The 26,923-nt window shown below is 27.9% G+C and overlaps 3 protein-coding genes across 5 annotated transcripts; 2 read left to right on the top strand and 1 right to left on the bottom strand.

The window, feature by feature from the left end:
* The first annotated feature begins 283 nt into the window (after positions 1-283).
* Positions 284-2,447, top strand: LOC114936864 (rhythmically expressed gene 2 protein). The gene is made up of 2 exons (XM_029310194.2): positions 284-757; positions 1,078-2,447. Exons 1-2 carry the CDS (start codon positions 476-478, stop codon positions 1,543-1,545), a joined length of 750 nt encoding a protein of 249 aa, XP_029166027.1. The 5' UTR covers positions 284-475; the 3' UTR covers positions 1,546-2,447.
* Positions 2,448-2,932: 485 nt separating this feature from the next.
* Positions 2,933-18,479, top strand: LanB2 (laminin subunit gamma-1). Its single transcript, XM_029310303.2, has 23 exons — positions 2,933-3,394; positions 4,476-4,734; positions 5,559-5,860; positions 6,123-6,328; positions 6,828-6,931; positions 8,582-8,770; positions 9,152-9,377; positions 9,736-10,165; positions 10,395-10,752; positions 10,932-11,120; positions 11,196-11,381; positions 11,600-11,802; positions 12,231-12,446; positions 12,706-12,976; positions 13,263-13,441; positions 13,945-14,075; positions 14,362-14,472; positions 14,793-14,991; positions 15,453-15,690; positions 15,789-15,964; positions 16,203-16,385; positions 16,643-16,760; positions 17,052-18,479. The coding sequence occupies exons 1-23, from the start codon at positions 3,236-3,238 to the stop codon at positions 17,285-17,287; spliced, it is 4,869 nt and encodes a 1,622-aa protein (XP_029166136.1). The 5' UTR covers positions 2,933-3,235; the 3' UTR covers positions 17,288-18,479.
* LOC114936955 (syntaxin-6) lies at positions 15,396-26,442 on the bottom strand. Of its 3 annotated transcripts, none has more exons than XM_029310317.2 (7): positions 26,098-26,442; positions 24,226-24,443; positions 23,850-23,944; positions 23,621-23,680; positions 22,234-22,466; positions 22,060-22,154; positions 15,396-17,093 (listed from the first exon to the last, which is right to left on the bottom strand). In XM_029310317.2, the coding sequence occupies exons 1-7, from the start codon at positions 26,130-26,132 to the stop codon at positions 17,068-17,070; spliced, it is 762 nt and encodes a 253-aa protein (XP_029166150.1). In that variant the 5' UTR covers positions 26,133-26,442; the 3' UTR covers positions 15,396-17,067. The 3 variants fall into 3 exon arrangements, with proteins under 3 accessions (XP_029166150.1, XP_029166149.1, XP_029166148.1); XM_029310316.2 differs by lacking the exon at positions 15,396-17,093 and adding an exon at positions 18,863-19,102; XM_029310315.2 differs by lacking the exon at positions 15,396-17,093 and having other exon boundaries at positions 19,896-22,154.
* Positions 26,443-26,923: the final 481 nt, after the last annotated feature.

Here is a 26,923-nt window from a genome sequence, read left to right on the forward strand (position 1 = left end):
AGTGTTAATAAAATGATTTGTTATATTCGCAGAAGTGCGATGCAAAAATAAAGTGATTACAAGAAATAAAAATTGTAAAAATCGTCTCCATAAAATATACAAACATGTCGTAGAAAGAAATAATATGCATATGAAGAAAAATGATACAATGACAATTTATAAATAAATCTTCAAAAGTTGTACAGATATAGATGAAGAGAAGGAAAGGATGTAATATGCGCGGTTCTTTCAAATCTTGAAAAGTTCGATCGATCGACAAGTGATCGAGATTTCGATTTCGATAATTGAACTTGACTCTTTAGTCGTCAGATGTCACTGGCATCTTTGTTTGGAAATTATGTGTGCAGGTGCAAAGTGTGTATTATCGCGGCTGCAATTTGCTCCTCTGAATCTTTTGTCTAGTGTTTTGAAACGTTCTGAAATCATCAAGAATTCCTCTATTTCTCCCTCTCTCTTACTGAAATCTATTTAGGATATGAATCGTGTTCGGCCTCGTCTCGTGACTTTCGATGTGACCGGCACGTTATTAATGACGGAGCTCGAAAAGCATTACAGTGAAATTGGTTCTCAACATGGTTTAGTCGTCGAACCAAAGAAATTGGCGCAAAGTTTTAAAAGCAATTTCACGCAGCTTAGTAAGGAGCACCCGATATACGGCAAGCATACTGGTTTAGGATGGGAGAACTGGTGGAGAACACTCGTGCATAATGTATTCGGAGATCAGCATGCTTCTGTGTCGAAGAATCAATTAGACAAGGTAAAATTTTTTTAGACACAGATGATTTTATTTTTACACTTTTATGAAATTTATATATAAGTATCATTGTATTTTATAAAATAATCATTTTTATAAATGAACATTTTTATAAATAATCGTTTATAAAAATGATTATTTTATAAAATATACAATAATATATAAATTTCATAAAAATGTAAAAGTAAAATCTCCTGTGCATACAAATATTTTATATATTTATTTCTTATATTATTTACTATCCATTTTTATACTAAATATTGAGACAAAATTTTTATTCTTTTATTAATAACTGTCATTAATTCTCTTATTTTCTTTTCCAGGTTGCTAATAGCCTGATAAAATGTTACGGCACCAGCAGATGTTGGCACAAATATCCTGGTGCAACTGATCTACTCGACTACTTGCAAAAAAAGGATATCATTCTGGGTGTCATATCAAATTTCGATGTACAATTAGAATCAGTCCTCAAGGATACTCAAATGCATCAATATTTTACTTTTGTTTTGACTTCGTACGATTTTGGTGTGGAAAAGCCAAGTTTGCAAATATTCAAGGAAGCATTAAGATTAGTAAAGCATCTTCGAGAAGAAAAAATATCGCCTCAAGAAGCAATGCATATTGGTGATAATCTGGACAATGATTATTTTGGAGCAAAAACTGCTGATTGGAATGCTTTGTTAATTAAACATGAAGGTGAGATTGATGAGAACAAAATACCCAAAGAAGATATTTTTGGAAGTTTGAAGGACCTTCAGGAACACTTTAGGATGATATTTGAAACGAATTAAATATAGTACAATAATAATATTATCTATTATTTGATATTAGATTAATTTAATAGAACAAATTTTATATAATGACGGAGAATTATTTCAATTATATTTATATTCAGTGGCAATTTACGTTAAAAAATCAAATTGATCAGGAGAAATGAATATGCCAATTTGATATTTAATTTTTCTTTATCTTATATTTCAATCTCTTTTTGTATAGATATTTATACACGAATATTTAGTAATTGTGTTATATAAAATCGTATGTTTTTTTTAAATAATCAAGAGAAAATCTAATCTGGTTTTAATAATAATTATTAAGTATTATATAAAGAAACAATAAGTCTTGTATATATTGTGAAATTTTTATTATATATTATAGCATTAGATTTGATAAAAAATTTCGCAATTGTATATAAGTCTCAAATTATAAAAAAAAAAGATCTCCATAATATAGAAATGAAATAATATACCAAAATACATACAAGAACGTTGTATTGTAAATATGTGGGTGCTATCACAGTATCACTCATGCTCTTTCCGGATACGACGAGATATATCCGATTCTGTGTTCTGCGTCTTTATAATATAATTATCCACATAATCGTTGCAAGTTATTATAAAATAATCCACATAATTTTAATCTTTTTTTATAAAGAACATCTTTGAAAAACAATGATGAGAAAAATTCAGTTATTTTTATATATATGTCAAAAATTAAAAAATTGCTTACAATCATTACTTATCAGAAATGTCAGCTATTTGTTGTCATTAATAAAATCAAGAATAAATTGTACGTATATTTTTGCAAAGTGTTAATAGTGTTAATAAAGCATATATTTTTGAAAATGTAGTAAATGAGACATTTAAGTAATTTCGATAAGTCAAATAACGAGCATCTAATTATAAATTATGAAATTGTCAAATATATGTATAAAATATAATAATGTATATATGTATAATAATTATATATAATATATACAATGTATTATATATGTATATAATTATTAAATAATATTAATTATATATAATAAAATCATACTTAACATGTTATATTAATTTTATATTACATTTAATAATTACTATAATTATTAATTATATATTTAATTGGAGCATATTTATATAATTATATTAAATATAATTAATATAATTATTAATAACAAATTGGTGCAATTTATAATTATATAAATATCCAATTAAATATATAATTAATAATTACATTAATTATAATTATATTAATTATATATTATATTTAATTGGATATTTATATATAATTATAAATTGCTCCAATTTGTAATAAGACCTTTTTCTCAACAAATAAGAGATACACTTTCTATGTTGTACATACATAATCCGTGGTTAGCGTAGGCGGGATACGCGATGTGACATCACGTCACGTCAGAGCAAACTGGGCGGCGAGATAGGAGAGACGAGGAAGAGGAGAGCCTCGCGTGCGAGCGGCGCGCCGTTACTCGTCGGTGGTCCACGGCGAAGTGAACTCGCGCGTCGTCCAGCATCCCGATCCCTCGAGAGCCATTGGGAGATGCACGATCGATAACGCGATCGTTCGACGATCGTGGTGATCCTCAGGTCGATGGACGCGTCGTCTAACCTCAAAAAAAAACTCTAATTTTTTTTCATTGGATTTTGCGAATGGTGAGACGGTTTAGTGAGTGACCGGACAGAGAGAATTTTTCAGGATAAAATGAGAGCGTGCGTGATATTGGGTCCACTGTTGCTTCTGGGAAGCTGCGTCGTCCTGGCCGAACCCGAAGCCGATCCATCCGAGGCTCTGTTCAATCGGTTGCAGCAACCCAAGAATCGCAATGAGGACAAGTGTTATGATGAGAACGGCAGGCCGCAGGTTTTATATTTGTTTATATTATTTGTCAATTCAAAAAAATGTACTCGTTCAATGTTTGGAGAAATAATCTTGCACGAGAAAAAAATTCAGTTAGAAAACTTTCCACCAATATATATTTTTATATTTTTTTTTAATTTATACTTTTAAATTTTATATAATATATACATATATATATATAATAGATTTATTTTATTTATATATACATAAATATTTATTAATTTTGTATAGAATATAAAATTATAACGTTTATGATCTTTCGCATATATAACATTTATATTTTTCTGTATATATTATTTCTACTATGTAACGCATTCGTTAATTTTTTACACATGGCATTTTCCTTATTTCTTTAAGAATATATAAATAGTTAGCGTTGCGGTATTTTTCAAATCATTAATTAAATCGGTGCCATTCTATATATAGTTATTTCGGTAGCTTTGAAATTTCGGAGGATGTTAAGGTTATCACGGGGTTATTCTCGAAGTTACTTGAACCCACAGATAATGATATGATATAAAATGGATAGATATTATTCTCAAATCTGTGAGCTCTATATTCTTAATATACATATAATTAGAAAAAATTTAATAATTAAATTTTTACAGAGAGAGAGGGAGAGAGGGGAGAAGAGATACATATTATTCTATATTATATGGATTCATAAGATATTTTTTAATTTAATATACATTAAAAGTTATTTTATTACGCACTGCAGTATATATCTTGATATACAATTGATATTAATTTTATTTTTAATTTAATTTAATTTTGATTTGGATTTAATTATAATCAATGATAATAAATTTGTTATTATATTTAAGACCATAGATTATATTTAACACCTCCCAGCATAATATTGTTTGAATATTTATTAAAATGTATTACATATTAAAAACTTAAGAATTATTATAATTTATATAATTTACAAATATGTGTATATGTATGGGGGGTGCGTAAAACTCATGTATTATTATTTATTATTTAACAAAATGTATAAGTTTAACTAAAAAAATAATGATAAAATGTAAAATTAAATTAATCTTAAATGTTATAAATGTTACATATTTTTGGTATATTTTAGAGATGCATACCACCATTCGAAAACGCGGCTTTCAATGTGCTGATGGAGGCAACTAACACGTGTGGTGAGGATCATCCTATCGAATTCTGCAAGCAAACGGGTGTTCAGAAGAAATCATGTGAAATTTGCCGGCGTGGCGATCATTCAGCCTCCTTCCTCACTGATCATGACAATAATGACAATGCCACTTGGTGGCAATCAGACACTATATACGAAGGCATCGAATATCCTAATCAGGTCAATCTCACCCTTCATTTAGGTACGTTCTAGGTAAAATTTAAGCTATATACTTCATAGAATATTTCTATGTTACTTAGAAACGTTCATTTTATATTTGTACTATCTTCTTTGCTCTTCTTTCCTCTCCGTTTTCATGCACATACACATACATATCCTCTTTCTCTTTTTTTCATCCTATTTCGTTATCTGCGAGGATGTATGCGCGATGAGATAAATCATTCAGTGTGTAGCGGATGATGGAGAAATCACAGACGACCTCTCGAAACTTTAGAAGTGAATTTATTCTTCCTCTTCGTTGATTCAAGATTCAAGATGTTAATTTAAGAGTTAGAATATTTTTACTTTGAGAAAAGTTAAAATATTTTTTTAATTAATTCATAAAATCTGTCGATCATGAATTTTATTTTCGAATAAATTATTTAATTAAATTTTATTATGTGTTTATACTAAATTACTCATCATTTTTATCTGGACTTGTATGTGTATGCATATTAAAAATTAATCAATTTATTGTAATTTTGATCTTAATTTAATTTAGATTTATTTTAATCTTAAAAAATATTAGAAATAAAATATACCACATGTTCATTCATCAAAGCATCTATCTCTTTTTGTATCTCTTTTTTTGTGCCTCTTATTTTTATTTTACAATATCATCTTATTTTTTATAAGACTATATTTTTACAATAGAAATTTGTGTGACATTAACAATAATTTTAAAAATACAATTATATATATATATATATATATATATATATATAATTAATACATTGATGCATTTTATAAAGATAACATTATGGTGATAATAAATATAATTTATGTGTTATTTGTATGTGTATTTAGGTAAAACATTCGATATAACATATGTCAGAGTACTATTCGAGTCACCACGACCGGAAAGTTGGGGCATCTACAAGCGGAAGAACGAGAAGTCACCGTGGGAGCCTTATCAATTTTATTCAGCAACGTGTCGAGATACGTATGAGCTGCCCGAGTCTAAAGAAACCATTCGTGGTGACGACACTCGCGTGCTATGCACCTCGGAATTCTCGGATATCTCTCCACTGACTAAAGGCATCGTCGCTTTTTCGACTTTGGAGGGTCGACCGTCTGCCTATTACTTCGAAACCAATACCGAACTTCAGGCAATTAAATAACAACAATTAAATATATATAAAAAAATTCTCATCTAATTTACAAATCTAAAAAAAGCTTTTTGTACAATTTTAATTATAAAGTATTATTTTGAAGTATTATTTTAAATTAGAAATTGATTGGAAATTAAGCATTTTCTTCTTGATGAGTACAAGAGATTACTAATTGATTGCAAAATTAAAAATTTTTCATAGACTGCTTTTATGTATCATTATCTAATATGCTGAACAGATGGTTTTCTTTTTGTTATAGGAATGGGTACAAGCGACAGACTTGAGGATCACCCTGGACAGATTGAACACATTTGGCGATGAAGTTTTTGGCGATTCACAAGTACTGAAATCTTATTATTATGCAATAGCTGATGTGGCAGTCGGTGCAAGATGCGCTTGCAACGGCCACGCCGGAGAATGCGTAAACAGTACCAGTGTCGATGGTAGAACTCGCAGGGTTTGCCGGTAATAATTCTATCACTTTCAACAATGATTTTTAACATGATATTTTAGCATTTAATATGCTTAGATCTATTTATTTGTTCTTTTTATATTTTTTTTATTTTAATTGCTAAATCTGACGAGAGTTTTATATATTTGTGAAATATAAGAAAATACTTATATTAATTGCATTAAAACAAATAAGCAATAATCAGAATTGAAATTAGAAGCTTTAAAATATATAGTTGCATAGATCTATTTATTTTTACTTTTTTTATTATTTCAAATTGTAATTGCTGCGGAAACTGACGAGAGTTTTATATATTATACTTGTTATAAGATGTAAGAAGATACTCATATTAATTGCATAAAAACAAATAAGCAATAATCAGAGAATTAGAATCTAAAATGAATTTGAAATTAAAATCAAAATATATAGTAATGATTCTAATTTATTTGTTGTTATTTTTTAATAAAAGTAAGAATAATGTTTAATTAAAGTTAGAAATTAAATATTTCGCAGGTGCGAGCACAATACCGCTGGTCCAGACTGTAACGAATGCTTACCCTTTTACAATGATGCTCCTTGGGGTCGTGCCACAACTACGGATGCACACGAATGCAAACGTGAGTATTTAGTAAATAATTTATAATATATAATCTTTATTTAAGCATTTTTTATAAAAATCGATTCCCAAAATATTTATGTTTAAATTTTTGGCATCACAACAATATCTTTTGTTACTTGCCATTATACATAACATTACCATATTTAATTATCATAACGTACATACATATTTTAATACATCTTTATTAAAAATAATAATCAATATAAAGAATAAATTAAATTTTGTATATTGTGTATCTTGATCAATGTAACTATAAATACTTAAAAAAAACCTATCAATTTTACTAATGTAAATCTTGCAAATTATGAAATTTACTGTACAAAGCAAATATAATTTTATACATTTTTTACTTTATAAAAAGTAAATAATAAAAAAAAATAAATTATTTAAAGAACTTAAATTTTATTTTTCTTTGTTTTTAATTGAATATGTTTAAACTAAAATTATCTTTTATGTAACATTAATTTATACAAATCGAATCTATAAAAAAAGAAAAAAAAGCCAATTTTTAGGTTTCTGTTATAAAATATATTATTATAAGAATGAAAAGTAATTACTCTATAATGTTATACATATAATAGAATCAATGTCAGAAATCATCCAATTATCAGAGATGTCCAAATAATTTTATTTTTAGTTTAACACTACTATATGTCGAATCTATTTTTTTTTTTATAAAATATAATCGTATATGTATAAAAACATACACGATACATATATGAAAAGTTGTACATTATAAAGTTAATCCCTTTCTGTATAACGTAGCACAACCATAGTCCAACGAAGAGAATATGACGCGCGTTACAAAAACCAAAAGCGTGACTGCACCAGTATTATACCTTCACCAGTATTACCTGATACCAGCTTTGCCTTTTACGTGCATCTCCCGCTCGTTTGAGTGGGGATGCCCGGCTTGCGGAAAAGGTGCACGGCCGCGCTCGATGCCCTTTTGTCCGCATTCGTGATACCACGATAAAAGGGCACATCCATCTCCTCGCCAAAATTACTCGCCGAACACTCCTCGGAATTTGCTATGAATATACAATGAAGGAAACGCAATAAAAGATTTTTGAATATCGAGGAAATGTTTTAAATAAGATGATCGTGATGTTTCAAGTGACAGTGACTTAAAATGCATAATTTAAAATAATGACACACGGTTGAACAGTTATATATGTATATAATCGTAATTAAAAATATATAATTAAATAAGTTCAATTAAAGTGAACTAATAAATAATAGTAAGAGTTAAATTATAAAAGTTAAAGCAGTGTATAAACAACCCTTAAACATTTTTGCATTAATAAAATGAGGCTGATCGTGTTATTAATAATAATAAATTACATATCAAAAAGCTCGCCACGGAATGGAATACTTCCTTGGTACCCGAAATCTAGTAATTAATTTTTGGATCACAGATTATATATAATTAAAAAAATATAATTATTTATTACGCTTTTAACATCACTATTATTTATTATCAGAAATATCATTCACTAAGCATTATTATTTTTTGGAGTAATTGTATTAGTTATATCTAGAAAAGAAAAACAGACGTATTTCTTGTGTTTCTTTTTTGTATTAAAAAATTTTGCAATTATTCTTTAGCACTATTTAGCAATTTAATTCCCTTTATTGATTCTTACAGCTTGCAACTGCAATGGATACGCAGACAGATGTTACTTCGACAAAGAACTGTATAAGGCAACGGGTCATGGAGGTCATTGTTTGGATTGTCGAGCGAATCGTGATGGTGCCAATTGCGAACGGTGTCGGGAAAATTATTATCAACGTCCCGAGGATGATTATTGCGTTGCGTGTAACTGTAATGAGATTGGTAAATATAATCACATTAATATTTATAACAGTAAATAATAAAATAATACATAAAAAAGTATATTGTACTGACAAAACTTCCATCAAAGTTTACTAATATTTTATAAATTGGAATCAAAATCACATTTGTATGTCCGAAAAATTAAAATTTAAATTACATCAAGATTTCTATCCCAGGAAAGAAAGAAAGAAAGAGAAGATCCGTTTTATATTTATATATTATAGCTTTTTATAATGGAGATTATAATTAAATTATAATGATAAATTCTATTTAAAAAATAAATAATAAATAATTTGATAAATTTAAATTAATTCCGTAAAAAATTTTAAATTAATAATAATATAATAATAATATATTGAAAAATATATAAATAAATTTCAGGTTCAAGAAGCTTGCAATGCAATAGCGAGGGTAAATGTCAATGTAAACCTGGCGTGACAGGAGATAAATGTGATCGTTGCGCGGCCAATTTCTACAATTTTGGTTCGTTGGGATGTACTTCCTGTGAATGCAGCCTGGCGGGTTCAGCAGGCAACATTCCTAATTGTGATTCTGTCACTGGAGTTTGTGCTTGCAAAGAAAACGTCGAGGGAAAACGTTGTAGAGAGTGAGTTCTGTTATGCTGTTTTTAATTAAATTTTTTCCAGAAGATAATTTATATTTTAATATACTGTTTGTGTGTGTGTGTGGAGCTACATTCTAAGTTATAAACTCATGACTACAAGAAGTATTCTCTCATAGATTTTTTTATTAATAGTTTTATTGAAAAATTATTAGAATATCATCTATGCATAAATTATGTTGCTATTCTATTTTTCTCTATATCCTTCTCTGTATGCTTATTATTTTTAATATTTTTGATTGATTTTAATAGTATTGAGTGATTCTTTGATTAATTAAAGTATAATTTTTTAACGTATAATTTTTTTATTAAACGACATTGATTAAATGCCAAAATTTTCTAGATGTCGACCAGGTTTCTTCAATCTAGCCGTGGACAATGAATTCGGTTGCACTCCCTGTTTTTGCTACGGTCATTCTTCGGTCTGTCAACCGGCAACTGGTTACTCAAAGCTACTCATCGAAAATATGTTTGTGCGAGGAAATGAGCGCTGGTCAGCATCCGTGGCTGGTAATCCGATTCCACTGCATTATGATGCGTTGATTCAGACAATTTCTGTCACCGCGCTCGATCGCGACAACGTATATTTCCTCGCGCCCGATAGATTTTTGGGAGACCAACGAGCATCGTACAATCAAGATTTATCGTTTATATTGAGGATAGGAGAAACTGGTCCGGCTCCTACAGCGCGTGATATAATTTTAGAGGGTGGAAACGGCGAGCAGATCACACAACCAATTTTCGGTCAGAATAATCGCTTACCGACTGTCACAGTAAGTATTTTTGATCTTATCATCTTTTATTTTCTTTTTTGTTAGTATATATGATATATATATATATTATTATAATATATAATATATATTTATTATATATTGTAATATTAATTTATATTATATTTATAACATATATATTTATTTAGCCGAATGTATATTTAGATATTTACTCGTAATACAAATGTAATACAAATATAATGTAATGCTAATGTAAATTTTATTTTTGCAGCCTCAGGAATATCGCTTCAGATTGCACGAGCATTCTGGCTATGGTTGGCAACCTCGACTGTCTTCTCGAGCCTTCATGTCGATTTTGTCGAACTTGACCGCCATAAAGATTCGCGGAACGTATACTCATCAGGGCCGAGGATTTTTGGACGACGTAAAATTGGAGACGGCTCATCGCGGCGCAGCCGGTGAGCCGGCTGATTGGGTGGAACACTGTCAGTGTCCTCACGGCTATGTCGGTCAGTTTTGTGAGTCGTGCGGACCCGGATTCCATCACGATCCGCCTAATGGCGGTCCCTTCGCTCTTTGCGTTCCTTGCAACTGCAACGGTCACGCCGACATTTGCGAGGCTGAGACAGGTATTTAAATTTTGATGTGTTATTTTATAACACTTTGCTAAATTAAAACAAATGTTTAATTATATGTGAACCATAATTATAATGTTATAGTAATTTCTATAATATTATATAATAAGTAATATTTTTCTAATAATTTATATTTAATATATAATAAAATATTTTTTGTATATTTTTTTTAGGACAATGCATCTGCCAGCATAATACCGCAGGCAGTAATTGTGAGTTATGTAGTAGGGGATATTATGGTTATCCATTGAAAGGAACTCCAGACGATTGCAAATCGTGTCCTTGTCCCGATAATGGACCTTGCATTCTTCTGGGTAACAATCCCGATCCTATCTGCTCAGAATGTCCTATTGGCAGAACTGGTAAGTATATATATATATTCGATTAATCTTTATTTTATAAATTTATTTAAAAAATATTTTGTATTTTTTTTGTAGGACCTAGATGTGAAACATGCTCTGATGGTTATTATGGGAATCCTGAAAGAGGTCTAGCTTGTCGTCCTTGCGACTGCAATAACAATATCGACTTAAATGCAGTTAGGAATTGTAATCACGAAACAGGAGAATGTCTTAAGTGTGTCAACAATACAGCGGGCTTTCATTGTGAAGAATGTTTATCTGGTAAGCATAATTTAAAAGATCTTAAAAAAGAAAGAGAGAATCTGTTATATAAAAATATTTTAAAGATCTATATAACAAATAAGAATTAAAAAAAATAAAAATTTTTTTTATTTAAAATCTATATACTGAGAATCTTTTGATTTACTTATATATGCTTTATATAATATATATTGTTTTATATTATTATTAATTATTACACATTATATTTAATGTGTCAGGATATTATGGAGATGCATTATCGGATCGCAAGGAAGATGGATGTAAATTATGTCAATGTTATCCACCGGGCACTTTGGAACTTGACGATGGAAGAGTTGCACCTTGTGATCAATTGACGGGACATTGTGCCTGCAAACCGCATGTCGTAGGTCGTAATTGCGATAAGTGCGAAGAAGGTTACTATCATATCATGAGCGGAGAGGTAAAGTCTAAATTAAATTTAATTAATTAAAAAATAAAATTAATTATAATTTTAATGACACGGACAATATTCCATATTAAGTGTTATCAAATTGTTTTGCATTAATTTTGATTTAATTGTTTTAATTTATGGAGTGTAACACACAAGAATCTTCAAGATTAATTAAACGTTATAAACATATAAAATATTAAAATAGTTATATTATTGCAAGTTTACTTAACTTTTACTTTTGCAATATTTAATAGTATTATTATTATTATAAATATTAACTAATAATATTATTTAAATTATTAATTAAATAATACCTTTTTTATACTTTTAAATAAGATTTTTTTAATTTTATCAAAAATATAAATAAAATATTAATTTTTTTAATTGCTAAATGTATGATATTTTTAAATTATACGTAAAGAACATTATTTTAACAGGGTTGCACACCTTGTAATTGCGATTTAGAAGGTTCTTACAATCGAACCTGTGATCCAATAACGGGTCAATGTCAATGCCGACCCGGAATCACAGGTCAACATTGCGATGCCTGCGAACCATATCAGTACGGATTTAGTCGTGAGGGCTGCAAATCTTGTGACTGTGATAGCATCGGCTCCCAGGATCTACAGTGTGATGCAAATGGACAATGTCCTGTAAGTCTATATATATATATATAATTAGATTAATATTCTACATAAATAAATTACAATACAAAAATTGGTAATGTAATTAAGATTTATATTAAAATTACTTATTTGCATACACGATATATTATAGAAATCAATAAAATTAAAGTTAACAAAATCTGAGATTCATAGATTTTTGTAAATATGTTTTTTTTGATTATTTTTTGTTACTTATTTCTGTCAAAGTTATGTATTTTAATCTTATATTTTTGACAATTATCTACAGTGCTTGACGAATGTTGAGGGCAGACGTTGCGATCGTTGTAAGGAGAACAAGCACAACCGTCAGCACGGCTGCATCGACTGTCCCGATTGTTATAATCTTGTGCAATCGGCGGTCAATGATCACCGACGACGTTTGGCTGAACTCGAAGATACCCTTTATAAGATTAACAGCAGTCCTACCGTCATCAAGGATTCCGATTTCGAAAAGGAACTCAAAAACGTCCAGGACAGAGTAAAAGCATTATTGACTATCGCCAAGCAAGGATCTAGCAGTAAATATTTTGATATTACCTTTATTATTTAAATATCGACATCTAAAACTATTTGAATATTTTTATTAGAAAAATACTTATTATTAATATAGTAAAGTATTAATAATTAAACAATTATATAATATGAAGTCAAATAATTAAAAGAAATTTTTATTAGAAATCATGTCAGATAATTTTATCTATTAAAATATTACTACTAATTTTAATTATAAATATTATTAAATCTATTTATTATAAAATAAAAATATAAAAACATTCTAAACATAAAGACTGATATCTTTTTCAGGCGAGAATAAAACATTAGTGGAACAACTGGACGAACTGCGTGAACAATTAAATACAATTGACAAGATCTATCAAACTGTAAATATGACAGCAAATGATGCGCGTGATATAACAGAAGAAGGTTTGACGAGTATTGGAGAAGCGGAGAAGGTTTTGGATAAAATTCATGAACAATTAACGGTAAATAAAATTTTATTTTCCTTATTTAAAATGATGAAATTAATCAAGTATCTATTTTATTTTAAAAAACATGTAAAATCGATTACTGGATTGTATCGAAGTTTGTAACACCGGTTGCATAAACATTATCTTTTATTATTTATTCATTATTCCGCGTTATTAAAAGCGGCTATTTCAAAAGATCTCTGTAAGTCCTAGAACATTCGCTTTGGGCTCATTTTGAAAAGAACTTTTGTTAATCAGCTGATTCTTTGTCATAATATATTATTAAAACTATAATATATTATTTAAAACATAATATATTATTTAAAACATTTTAATTTTTAAATCCTATTATTATTTTAAAATGTAATTAGCAAATTAACGTTATAATTAACTACTTTCTGTCAAAAGAGATTAATGGAATTTAAATAAACTTTTTTTTAAAATATAAAGTCGAAGAATAACACGCGCATTAAAAACTTTTCTAAAAATTATATGCATAATTTTTTATTAAATGATAGGAAGCGGAAGATTACTTAGCTACAGATGGAGCGAGCGCTTTGACTGCAGCAAAATTGCGTGCCGAACAAGTTGGCCAGCAAAATCAACAAATGACATCTATTGCACAAGAAGCTCGCTCACTTGCTGAGGTGTATGTATTTTATGTAAATTTCTATAATCTATATTAACATATATCAATAATAATTAAATTCTAATATAATTGAATTCTTTATATATTTATAAATTTATAAATTAAAATCTTTATAAGGACTTTTCTTTAAAATAGAAAGTAAAACAATTAGCTACTAAATTATTATTAAATAAATTTCCTTAAATTATTACATGCATATAATTTTAATTTTTTATTTAATTATATTGTTATAGCATTATATACTAATTTTTATGATTTAATATTGTAAGAATATATCTTCTTTTAGAAATACCAATGAAGCTAAAAAGCTGCATATGTTAGCGGAACAAGCACGAAATACGACATTGGAGGCTTACAATCTTGCAAAACAAGCGATATCCAAATATTCTAATATAACGTAAGTAATATTTCTTAATACAGTAATAGTTCTTTTTTCTCTTGATTTTCTCAATATAAATTTATATTTGATACATAACATCCATATAATTAACAATTTTATACATTTATAATTAATAATCTGCAATTGTATATATATATATATAATTTTATTTATTTTAATGTATAAGTATATATTTTAATATATAATTTAATAATTTATTTTTTTCTATTTTCGAATATAATAATCTTACTAACTAATATCTGCAATCTTCTAAATACGCAATATTTGTAATGAACACGATATTTGTGCATTGAAAATCAAAATGATCTTATGCACAGGGATGAAATTAGAGATCTGGAGAACAAGCTGGCACAATTGGAGGATCGTATGAACGAAGTAAGAAATCTAACTGCTACCGCAGCTGCTAAATCTTCTGCTGTCTCTCAAGAAGCGTTAGATTTGCTAATTCTTGATCTAACACTTCCTGCGGTCGATCTTGAGCAATTGCGGCAACAAGTAGAAACCGTCAGCAATGAGGTAATTACAAATAAATAAATATACGTTGAAATACTTTTTAATTATATACAAAATTAATATAAATATATGTATGTGTCACTTAAATACGTTTAACTTTTTTCCTTATTAGTAAATAATATATCTCTATCTCTATCATTAATTGAGAAAATTAAAGGATATATATATATATATATATATATATATATATCATATTTCCTGGAAATAAATTTGTATTTAATTATTATTTATTATTAATTTATTTTTTATTTATTTACATTATTTATATATTTATGTTACTTTTATTAAATCTCTTCTATTACTATTATTAATATCAATAAAGTGTATTATAATTCGACAAAGAAAAAAGATAGTTAAACAAAAACATTTCTAGTTTACTTATAAAAATTGAATTAATTTAATTAAATTATATAAATTTAATACTGTGCCTTTAATATTTTAAATAATGTATATGTTTCTTAAAGGGTTTAAGGATAAAAGAGCAAGCGCAACTCTTATTGGAACAAAACGAGAATTTTATCAAAGAAATGTCTGAAAAAGTTAAAAGCAGCGAAGAACTTCTAGATCGAGCCCAAGATCAACAAGCCGCAACAGCTGAGCTCTTAGCTGAGTTAGATCAAGCCAACGAAACGGCGAATGACGCCGTTAAACGTGGCGATCAAACTCTGAAAGAAGCTCAAGAAACTTTGAAGAAGTTAGGAGGTATAATTTTATGAAAAAAGTTTTTGTACAAAATTATTTTATTAGAAAAACAGAAAAATACAGCAATTTTTCTTTATTTTAATTTTTATGTTGTTTAGAATTTGATGCTGAGGTGCAACGCGAACGAGTTAAGGCTCAAAATGCTATGAAGGATATTCAGATTATTGAAGAATTGATTGATAATGCCAGCACGCAAGCTAAAGAGGCAGAGAGAGCGTTAAACGGATCAGAGGGTAATGCTAAAAGCGCACGCGAAATAGCACAAAACGCTCAGGTTAGAGAGATTATTCAAATTCGTATAGATTATTTTTAAAAAGTTCTAAATTATTTTAATATATTAAAAAACAGCAATGCCACTTAATTTTATTTTACAATTTATCATCTAATAATTATATATATATAATATATATAAAATTATATTGAATCAATATCAATATACTCTATATCAATATAAAAACATATAAATAATCTCTATTCATATTAACTTATATTTATCATATTTGTTATTCCAGACTTATGCAGATAGAGCAAGTGCCAATGCAAACGATATTAGAATGGAGGCAAATAAAACAAAAATCGAAGCTCTACGGCTCGGAAACGAAGCCGAGAAGTTACATCTCAGAGTTGATACTACAGATTCTATGATGAGACAATATGAAATCCAAATAGCCAAGGATGCCAATGTAACTGCTGAAGTAAGAATTTAATTAATTAAATTAAATAAGAGGAGGGAATAATATTAGAAAGAAGAAATTAGTCAATCAAATAGAAAAATTATTGAAAAAAATCATAAAAATGGACATAGACACATTAAATTAAGTAAATAAAATTAAAAAGAAATTATAGAATGGCAAATATGCTATGACATATATAATACATTTTATTTTTTCCTAATTCGGATGTCTAAGACGGAAGTAAATAATATCTATAATATTTTGATCTGACTTTTTAGGCGAACCATAAAGTGGGCCAAGCAAAGACCAATGTTACTCTTGCGTCGCAACAAGTTGATAAAGCTTTATCCGATGTGAGCGCAATTATTAAAGAGCTTGAAAATTTACCGGAAATTGGTGAGTTTTTTCGTTCCTAATTTTTTAAATTTGTCTATTGTTTTCAGAAAAAAACTTTAAATTTGTCTATTGTTTTCAGAAAAGTATATTTCTAAATTTTCTGTTTTGTTATATATATTAGCTTTATTACATATTTTATTTAGCTTATTTATATTTGGAATATAATGGAACATCCTAAAGTGTCTCAAGAATTAATCTAAAAAACAATTTCTAAAAAAGATTAAAGTTTTTTCGACATCTAAATAATTTGTATATTCTAAATACTATATAAACTTTTATTTTATAATTTAGATGACGCTGACTTGAATCACCTAGAAGAACGCCTAGTCGTCGCTGAAAAGGAAATTAAAACCGCAAATTTAGATCAGCGAATACGTGCCTTGACAGAAGCAAAAAATCTGCAAACGCAATGGGTTAAAAATTATGAAGATGAAGTCAGCCGGTTGCGAATCGAAGTGGAAAATATTGATGATATTCGAAAGGCTTTACCAACTGATTGTTATCAACGCGTTCGTCTCGAACCTTGAAAAATTAAACTTTTACGCCATATCAAACACATTTTTACGTAAGTTTTTAAGAATATATTAAGCTATATAAAACATTTTTTAAATCATGTGTATCCTTAGCATTAATTAAGACTCGAGAATTTTTAGCTAAATACTTAAAAGTCATTCTTTTTTTTCTTAGAATATTATTAGGATTTTGTGACTCTACACAATTATTTGTAGAGACAAGAGACTCTTTTTCAACAATATATTTTTTAAATCTCAATTTTATATGCTCAATAATAATTTACATTCACACAGATTCTTGCTGATAAAAATTTTTGTGATACGAAAATATTATTAGAGAACTTTTCAGAAATTATTTAATATGCATATATTTCAAATATATGTTTTTTTGTAATTTGAAATGGCAAGTCTCTTAAATTATCTACTTAATAAGCATTTTACTTAAAAAGCATTTTACTTAAAAGTATTTTGCTTAATAAGCATTTTACATGTTAGCATAGAGAAATTAATTAAAACAAATTATGTGCATCAATTGTACATGCACATGATGATAATAATAAATGCGTTTTATACCAAAGATTTTTTATAGTATAAATATTGGGATTTGTATCGTCATTTATCGTTTGATTAGCATATATTATATTTGTTATAACTGATTATACTAATCATGTATAAATATGTATATAGATCCGTATACATTTATAACACATAACTGCCACGTTAATACATTAATACATTATCTAAGATGATCTAGAATTTAAGCGAATTTAAAGTTATGTGCACATGTCAATTTTAAAAGTGTTCTTTGAAGTTTCAAAAGTAGTAGAATTTTGGAATATAAAATATCTATGAATAACAAAATAATAAAAAAGAGAATTGTAATATATGATTATTAAATAAGAAAATTAATAACCATTTTAAGGGAAAATAAAAAACTATAATTGAAATACATTTTTATGTTAAAATAAGAATAAAAGAAAGTTCTATTTTCTCGTATAGCAGTAATTAAAAAATACTGACAATGAATAGAAAATATACATACACGCAACTTGTTATGTCATTTTTATAACCATTTTTTAATTATTAACTATTATCCTTACAATTAAACTTTAAGATGAGAAATTTATAATCAAGTTTAGCTTGTATCGATTATATTTTTACATACAGACAAGATAGATAAGATAAAAGAGCATTTTTATACAAACTTTGTAAACTGTTTAAAGGAAATAAATATCTCAAAAATATAGCAGTAGTTAACAATATTATCTCTTATATTTGCTATATCATTTGTTATTCTATTATAAGAAATAATACTTTAAAACATTCTTTTGTCGCCTGAGTAATTTTGTAAAATATTGCATATCTTCATATTGCACATAAAATAAAATGATACGATTGAAAACTTTCTAAGAGAAAAAACTATAATTTTAATATATTACAAAGTATATAACACACAATTATATATATATATATAATAAATAATAGTAATAAAAAATTAGTAATAAAAATTTTATACATATAATTCATAATTATAGTAAATCTGTATCTACTATTGGTGTGAAAGACATTTAAGAAGAGGCCGTCATAAAATTATTTTATATAATTAACTATTTATTTTTTTTATTCATAAAATCTTACTATATCATTAATATGTAAGTATGTCAAACGGACTTAGATTACATTTAAAGCTACAAAGAGGATCTTGCATTTCCTGGGAAAGGAAGAGAAGAGGCTGGAAAAGGTGGGAGATGATTCATTTAATTATGAATAAAATGATTAAAAACACCAATATAGCAGTCAACACTCCAATGGCTACCCATTGCCTCCGATCTAAAACAAACGGAAAGTAACATCACATGCGTCACTCGAGATCTTCTACGAGATTAATGTGATTTACGAGATTAAATTGCGGTTTTATGGAAACATTTATATCGTAATTAATAATTATTAACATCCTGACAATAGACAAATACATTGCAATGCTGAAATAATTCTTGATATTTATTTATTTTGAAATTGTTTATGGAGTAAAAAATATTCTGTTATTTAATTTTAACACAATTAATTACAAAATTAGACTACAGCAAAATTAAAACTATGTAAAATCTATAATATATGAAGCATTTTTATCAACACCAATTATAATTTATACAATTACTCATAAAATTATTCATTAAATGTATTTTAAAAACTTTAGGAATATAATTCTTATATAGATTCTTACATAGTCTCATTTCAAATTATGTATGCAAATATCGTTATTAATTATTATAATTAAAAAAAGTGTTTTACAGGCAAAAATTGAATAGTAAAGAAAATATGTTTGTGAACAAAACAACTTAATTTGGAATTCTATACTTTTGAATGCATTAACTGATGTACTCACTATAAAAAAAAAGTATTGTGTTATAATTTTACGAAAAACACTATTATTTAAACGATATTTGAATATTGTGAAATAGAATTTGATCAGCTAAAAAATGTTTTAATGTTATAGAATATTGCATAAAATATCTTTAAAACATTCGTTTAATTTTATGAGTAATTGCAGATATCAATTTTAAATAAAAAATTGCGAGGAAACAGGAGTATTTATAATTATTTACAGTTCACAATACACAAATTGGTTCTCATATTTTATTCGTCACTGTATTCTATTCTTTCTTTTTTCACACAATTGGTCGTCGGCGAGAGAAAGAGATAACAATAAAACTACACTTTGTTAATTACATTTACAATCTACGCTCTTCTCGATTCGCACAGATAAAGTTCTTAATTTTGTCATGCACAATCTGTCTTCTTCAACGAGGAAATTCAATTTTTTAATTGGACTTCATAATTCCTAAATTTTTCAATTTAATTCCACAATTCTTGAATTTCCAAATTCTCTGAATCTCTTAAATCCTTAAATCTCTAGATATTTAATTTCATATACTTGTAGATTTTTTAATCATAAGATTCTAAAATTTTTTACTTTACAAACTTTTGAGTTTTCTAAACTTTTTGTTTTGGAAATATAAGGATTACAATCCTTAAAATCCTAAAAAAAAATTGTAAATATCTAAATCTATCATATTGGTTTTTTGAATTCTAAAGTTCTTTTCTTCATTTTCTCTTATGTTAGCTTTAATTAAATCTTATATTTTTCATGTACATTATTTATTAATCTATTTTTTAACTTTTCCAAAAAAATTAAACACATATGACTTGAAGTAATCTATACATTCTTTTGATACTTAATCATTATATTCAATAACTCTGCTATATTTTGCAATTATATGATTTTATTAAGAATATTCCTTCGCAGGAATATATATCTAACTGGTCCGTTCTGATTTTGACTCCATGCTTTCTGAACAAGACTCGGTATTCTTTGGTAATTATTAATAAACTATTATATCTGATATAACAACGATTAAAATTAATTAGGTCTTTTTTGCTTTTTCTAAAAAAATTGCGGATATAATATATCAATTTATCACAATCTACATCCTCAAATATTACTCATTTGCATCTAATAAAAGAATTTTAATTTTTTCTTATTTCATTTTTATCTTCATTTTATTTCTACTTATAATTAGTGCTAACCATAATCAGTGAAAAAGGGATAACAAAAATGCAAAATGTGTTTAATATCGTTGTTAGAACAGAACATGTTAATAATGGTTTAAAACATTTAGGTTAGATAGATTATTTTTTATTAGTAACAATTATTTATAATATTAGTAAATTATTTACTAAATTTCTGTCTAAATTATTTTTAAATATTACAATTAAAAAGAAAGCTAAATTAAGTTTTAATAATTAAAAATAATATATACATAATTATATACACACACACACACACACACGTGTGTGTGTGTATTATCACTTGTCAGTTAATTATTAGGAGCCAACAAGTCATTATTGTTTTATAAAAGTTAAACTGTTTAATAAATTATAAAGTTTGAAATAGAAAAATTAAATTATTTGTTAATATTAAAGTAATAATATAATCTACTGATGATAAAATATAATTAAAAACATAATTATATTAAAATGCACTTAATAAATTATTATACTTATAACATTTCTTTTAAAAATAATTTAGACATAATTTAATAAATAATTTCCTAAGGACAAATATTTTATATTACTCTTCAGATTATACAACAACTAATTTTTTGCAATACTATATTACACATAATATGTAGGCTGCATTTGCAACATCATCTTTCTCATTTTTAGCAGTGTAATTTTTAAACAAATTAAAACTAATAATATATTTCGTATATAATTTGATAATTTTTGTAAGTTTTAAATTTCTAAACATTCCTAATTGTGGTTAATATGTAAAATATGAACTTGCACTACAAATCAAAATGCAATCTCTTGAGATTTTAAACAATCACTCTCTGTAGCTAAACAATTTTCAAAGGATAATTCAATTATTAAAAAATAATGACGGCATCAATAAAAAGTATTGTAAAACTAATTTTTAAAAATTATTTGTATCTTTTTCCTCATAAATATTTTATTTATATTTTCTTAAAATATACACTGCTAATAAAGAATATTTCAAAATAATTGTAATTAAAAATGTTGAATAAAATTGTAATTACAATATTTCTCATTGATGCCTTTGTGTTATCTAAAGATGCAAAACAATTAATCATGAGAACATAGGAAACAATTGGCAATTGTATTAGATAAAGAGGAAAGAGAGGAGGGCTTATTATCAGAAATAAGATCGGTGACACTGGATGCCACCGGGGTAGTGGGAGCAGGAATGTAATTGTTATAGTTACCATTACTCATGTGCAGCACCTTGGCCATCTTCTTCATGGTAGCATCTAACTTGGAATCTGTTGTTTCCAGCTCGTTCCCAAATTCATCCAACATCCTGCAATAAAATATCTTGTAGTTTTATAGTAAACAAAAGATAACACAGATAACAAATTAAAGTGAGAAATTTTATTTACACAGCTTGTTCATCTAGTTCACTGTTGATTTGCCTGGATACTGTCTTTAATGTGCCAACTGTTTCTCCAATCATGTCTAATTGTTCATCCTGCTGCAGCATCATGGTGTTTTGCTGCTGCAGCGTATCACTGAGGAATTGCCTATTTGGACTATCAATTTCATTTTCTAGCTTGCTGTATTTGGTGGTGCCATGATTGGTTGGGACTCGCGCCGGGCTGTTGTCCAAAAGTGGCTAAACATATGTATAACAAATTATTGTAGATATATAAGCTATAAATAATGTTGCAGAAATAATTGTAAATCATAATTATTTATAAATTTATCAATATACTGTTAAATATTATAAAATAATTAACATTCAAATTTAATAATTAAGATATTAATAAACTACAAATAAAGTGTAATAAAAAAAGAAGATAATAAAAAAATATATAATTAAATGGTAAAATTTATAGAATTTATCATGGATTAATATATAATCGTATTTCTCGAGAATTTTTAGATATATAATCGTCTCTTAGATAAATGTTAAAGAGTGTATATAAGTGGTTAGTTCCAAATTTCATAAGGAAAATTTTTCGAATACCGTGTATACCATTGTCGTTTGCGTGAATTGATGAATAGCCTTGTCAATATTACGACGTGTGAATTGTCAAAATAACACTAATTAAGACCGACATGATAGATCGCACTCTTTTCAGGTTAGAGATCACCGAATGGACTGAAACTGAAATGCCATAGACTAATCGCGAAATGAGATCGTCCGATAATGAAACAATGATTGGGCGAGCTACCTATAGATGTCACCGTTCTTGCTAAAGAGCAGAGGGAAATTATAAATTCTATTAATTTATAAATAATTTAAATTTTACTTTAATAAAAATAAGTAGACATATATATATATATATTGTTTTATAATATATAAAGAAGGCAGTGTAGATTAAGTTATATATAAAAAAAAATGTAGAATTTAAATATAATTTTAAATTTTATATTTAATTTGTGCAATTTTAGATGATGTTAGATTGTTTATACATAAAACAAGTAAACAAATATTGCAGGTAATAAAATTTGCGAAAACAAAATTACATTTTATATTTATATTATTCGTAAGTATATTCAATAAGATTATTCTCTTATGTAAAACAAAAAAATAAAAAATTATGAAATTTTCTAAGTATTTTCTAGCTAATACTTTTATTTTTTATTGTTTATTTTTTATCTTTTTTACTCATTTGTTTTCTCTTTCTTATTTTTGCATTTCTCACGCGCTATTTTTTAGACACGGCATATAATTTAAAATTTTTAGAATGTGATATAAATACTATATGTTGTAATATAATGAAGTATATAATTAAAATATGGCAAAATATAATATGTACAAACCTGTCTTGCCGTGCTGTCACGATCCCGGCTTCTGCTCAAATTCAATTTGTCCTTCATGATCTGTGAAATGTTCAATAAATAAATAATGTATCAAGTTAAAGCATTAATTTTGCGAATGTATCTCATGAGAAATATTACATTTTTAAAATTAAAACAGCAAATATGACGAAATAATCAACGATTATATGTATAATGCATAATTATTTCATATAATAAACTATTTAATTACCTTGACTTCTTCTCGTGCTTGCTCGATGAAACTTCTTTGAACTGTCAACTCCTTGTTGTCAATCTTAAATTTCGTCGGATTCTTCTCAACGATACGTATATACATATATTATATATATATGCGTTAATGACAATATAGACAAAATTTAAATTGAAAACTGATTCAAAAAAGTCTACGAAAAAAATTTGATACAATTTTTGCAAATTCGCAGATTTCAATGTACATTCAATGTAAGAAAGTTTGTATTTTAAATCCAAATTAAAATTCAAACTTCAACTACACAGCATCGAATGCAGACTCGAATGTCTATTCAGGTTCAAATAAAATGGAAATTTATACAGAATTTTGGAGCATGCGATGCGGGGAAAAAGGATATAGATAGTGTCTTCGAGGTCGTCGAGGTCCCATTCGATGGAGCGCAGAGCTTTCCTTAGCTCTGTGGTGGTCCAGTCGAGCTCGTCCGTCCGCGAGATCGTGGGCGCCGCAGCCGAGCCGCTCATCGGCAGACCAGTCGGCGACGTGATCCCGACATTCTGCAGCTCGCTCCAGCGGCCGTACAAGCCGCGATTCTTGTTCAACGCCTTGCACACCTCGCTGAAACATATATATATGACAAGGAATTAAAAATACGAGAATCAGGAGAAACATGACTTATCTATATAGATGATAGTTTCACACCAATCGATAACATTTTAAGACACGTGACAATATTTTCAAACGTTTAAAAATTGATGTTAAATTAAAAAAACTTATATTCAGAATTATAATATAAATTTTTAGTTTTTCAAAAAAAGTTATAATTTAAAATCAACTTCAGATTCGCAAAAATAAAAATATTAGCTAGAAAACATATGTAGAAAATGTTATAATTTTTTTTTAAATAAGAATTTTAAGAGAATATATTGCTTTTAAATTGGATTTTATGTGATGATTTATCGATAAATGAAGGATGTTTATGAATTAGAATGTTTTAGATAATTATTGCACGCATCCTAGATTTTTCTTAATAAGCTTGTATATATAATATGGAACTATCTAATACTTTTTATAAGAAAATTATTATTAAATATACATGCAGTTCCTTTCATTTAAAGATAAAATTTCTTTTCACGCGTATCTTTATTGAATTTAAATGTCATGTATGTATAAATGATATCTGTTGTTCCTATATAATAATATTATAATTTCATTATTATAAATAAATATATTATTGCATATTAAATCTCTATTAAAGGAAAGATTATGTTATTCTCGATTAGATATTCGCACATGTCGAAATAATTTAGATAACAACTTTGTTTTCTATTTATTTTATATTAAAATAGATCAAAACGTTTGTTATTAATAATATAAATGTATTATTTATGTAAAAATCATATAATTTTATTTTAAAGAACGTCAATAACTTTAACTTTTTATATAGAGTCGTTTGATTTTAAAATAAAAATTCTTATCATAAATTTTCCTCTTTAAAATAAATTTCTTCTTTATAGATGATATATATTTTCGTGTCTTGAAAATAACAAGGATATTTAAAAATATTTATAAAAATATTTAAAGATATATAAAAATAAAAACAACATATTGCATATAAAATATAAAATTACTTATTAGTAATTTAGTAATTATCAAATAATACTAATTCTTATTATTTACGAATTTATATTGGTGTTCCTATTCAATCTTCATAAGAATTTAAAGTCTTAACAAAGAATTTACAAATATATAATCTTCGATTGAAGAATAAACGCTAAATCGCAAATCATATATTTATTTTAATATAGTGTGTCAAATCTGTCAAAGAAACGCAACATCGTGCAACATTTATTATACACACAAACCCATGGATATATCGCTCCGTCACGATGTGCGACAAATATTTGCCCTTATTGAAGCAATATGTCAGCTCAAGATAACCCGAATTACGAGACGTACTTTCTTAAAAAAAAAAAAAAAAGCGATAACGCTTCGACAATCGATCATCATCGCATATACATCAATATTTAATCCACAATATCGCACTTTCGAACTCTTATCGGCCGCCACGTTATCAGCGTGTTTGCAAACGTTCTTCCTCGTACATACTTGCGCTCTCGCTCATTCAATCCCTTCCCCCTCTACCACCCCCGAAAAAAATCCCATGACAATGATGCGCACAGAGGATCTACACTGGAATCACATATCCTTCTTTTCGGCCTCGAAAAAAAGAATCAATCGTTCCTCCTCCTCCGTGACACATCGCACTTACTCTTTGACGACAAAGAAGGGATTTTCCAGCGTCATTCCTCCGTCTGCGAAATTTAAAGCCTGGGCCGCGGCCTGTCTCGCCGCGACGGTCGCGCGGCACCCTCGCTGGAAGGTCGCGCGCTCATCGGTGGGATGAAATGAATGAAGTTCCTCCGAGAGCCCCGGGTATACGATGAGATTAATTCCGTGATGTATTCACGAGGAGGCGAGGAATCAACCGGACGTCTTTGTTCGCGGCGCGGAAGAAAAGCGGAAAGATTCGCGTCGTAGGCTCTCACCCGCAGCCAGGCCGCGACGCGCACTCGCCGGCGTCCCGTCGTCGTGTGACGTCTCTGCCTCGGCTACTCCGGCGTCGCGCACCACTATTTATTCGATTTTCAGGGTCGCGCGCGCCCCGCCGCGGCGGCGCGTCGCGACGCCACGCGGTGGCGGGCCGCCGCGATTTTATTGATTCGCGAGAAATATAAGGGAGCGTGCTCATATATATCTTATTATCGCCGCGCTTTAAGGAATCTCGGACTCGTCGATATAATCAACGTGGAATTGATAATTGTGATAATTGTATTTCCGCGACGCTGCGATCAATCAATTAATCGCGTGTATCGATATGATCGATCGATCGATCGATCCATCTCGCGAGATGGATACTTCAGGGTGCTGAATTGACCAATCAAATGCGAGCTATTAAGGGAGGAAATTGATTTCCTCTGAATAAATTTTTATTTTCGTTCCAATGACATTAATCAGCTGACAGTGTAGACAAGTTTGAAAGAAAAAAGAACAACTATTTTTTATTTTTATTCCAATGACATTAATCAGGTGACGTG

This window comes from Nylanderia fulva, unplaced genomic scaffold (assembly GCF_048542155.1).
Source record: "Nylanderia fulva isolate GAGA-0341 unplaced genomic scaffold, ASM4854215v1 Scaffold11, whole genome shotgun sequence".
Lineage (NCBI taxonomy): Eukaryota > Metazoa > Arthropoda > Insecta > Hymenoptera > Formicidae > Nylanderia > Nylanderia fulva.

What these genes read in the sequence shown, in the direction of transcription:
- LOC114936864 (XM_029310194.2), top strand. Translation starts at nt 476, where the DNA reads ATGAATCGTGTTCGGCCTCGTCTCGTGACTTTCGATGTGACCGGCACG. An exon ending in CGAAGAATCAATTAGACAAG is followed by an intron (nt 758 to 1,077) that starts GTAAAATTTTTT and finishes TTTCTTTTCCAG; the next exon opens with GTTGCTAATAGCCTGATAAA.
- LOC114936955 (XM_029310315.2), bottom strand. Translation starts at nt 26,132, where the DNA reads ATGACGCTGGAAAATCCCTTCTTTGTCGTCAAAGA. An exon ending in CCCTTCTTTGTCGTCAAAGA is followed by an intron (nt 24,444 to 26,097) that starts GTAAGTGCGATG and finishes TATATGTTTCAG; the next exon opens with CGAGGTGTGCAAGGCGTTGA. An exon ending in GAACTAGATGAACAAGCTGT is followed by an intron (nt 22,155 to 22,233) that starts GTAAATAAAATT and finishes ATTTTATTGCAG; the next exon opens with GATGTTGGATGAATTTGGGA.
- LanB2 (XM_029310303.2), top strand. Translation starts at nt 3,236, where the DNA reads ATGAGAGCGTGCGTGATATTGGGTCCACTGTTGCTTCTGGGAAGCTGC. An exon ending in AAACCAATACCGAACTTCAG is followed by an intron (nt 5,861 to 6,122) that starts GCAATTAAATAA and finishes TTTTTGTTATAG; the next exon opens with GAATGGGTACAAGCGACAGA. An exon ending in ATGCCAATGTAACTGCTGAA is followed by an intron (nt 16,386 to 16,642) that starts GTAAGAATTTAA and finishes CTGACTTTTTAG; the next exon opens with GCGAACCATAAAGTGGGCCA.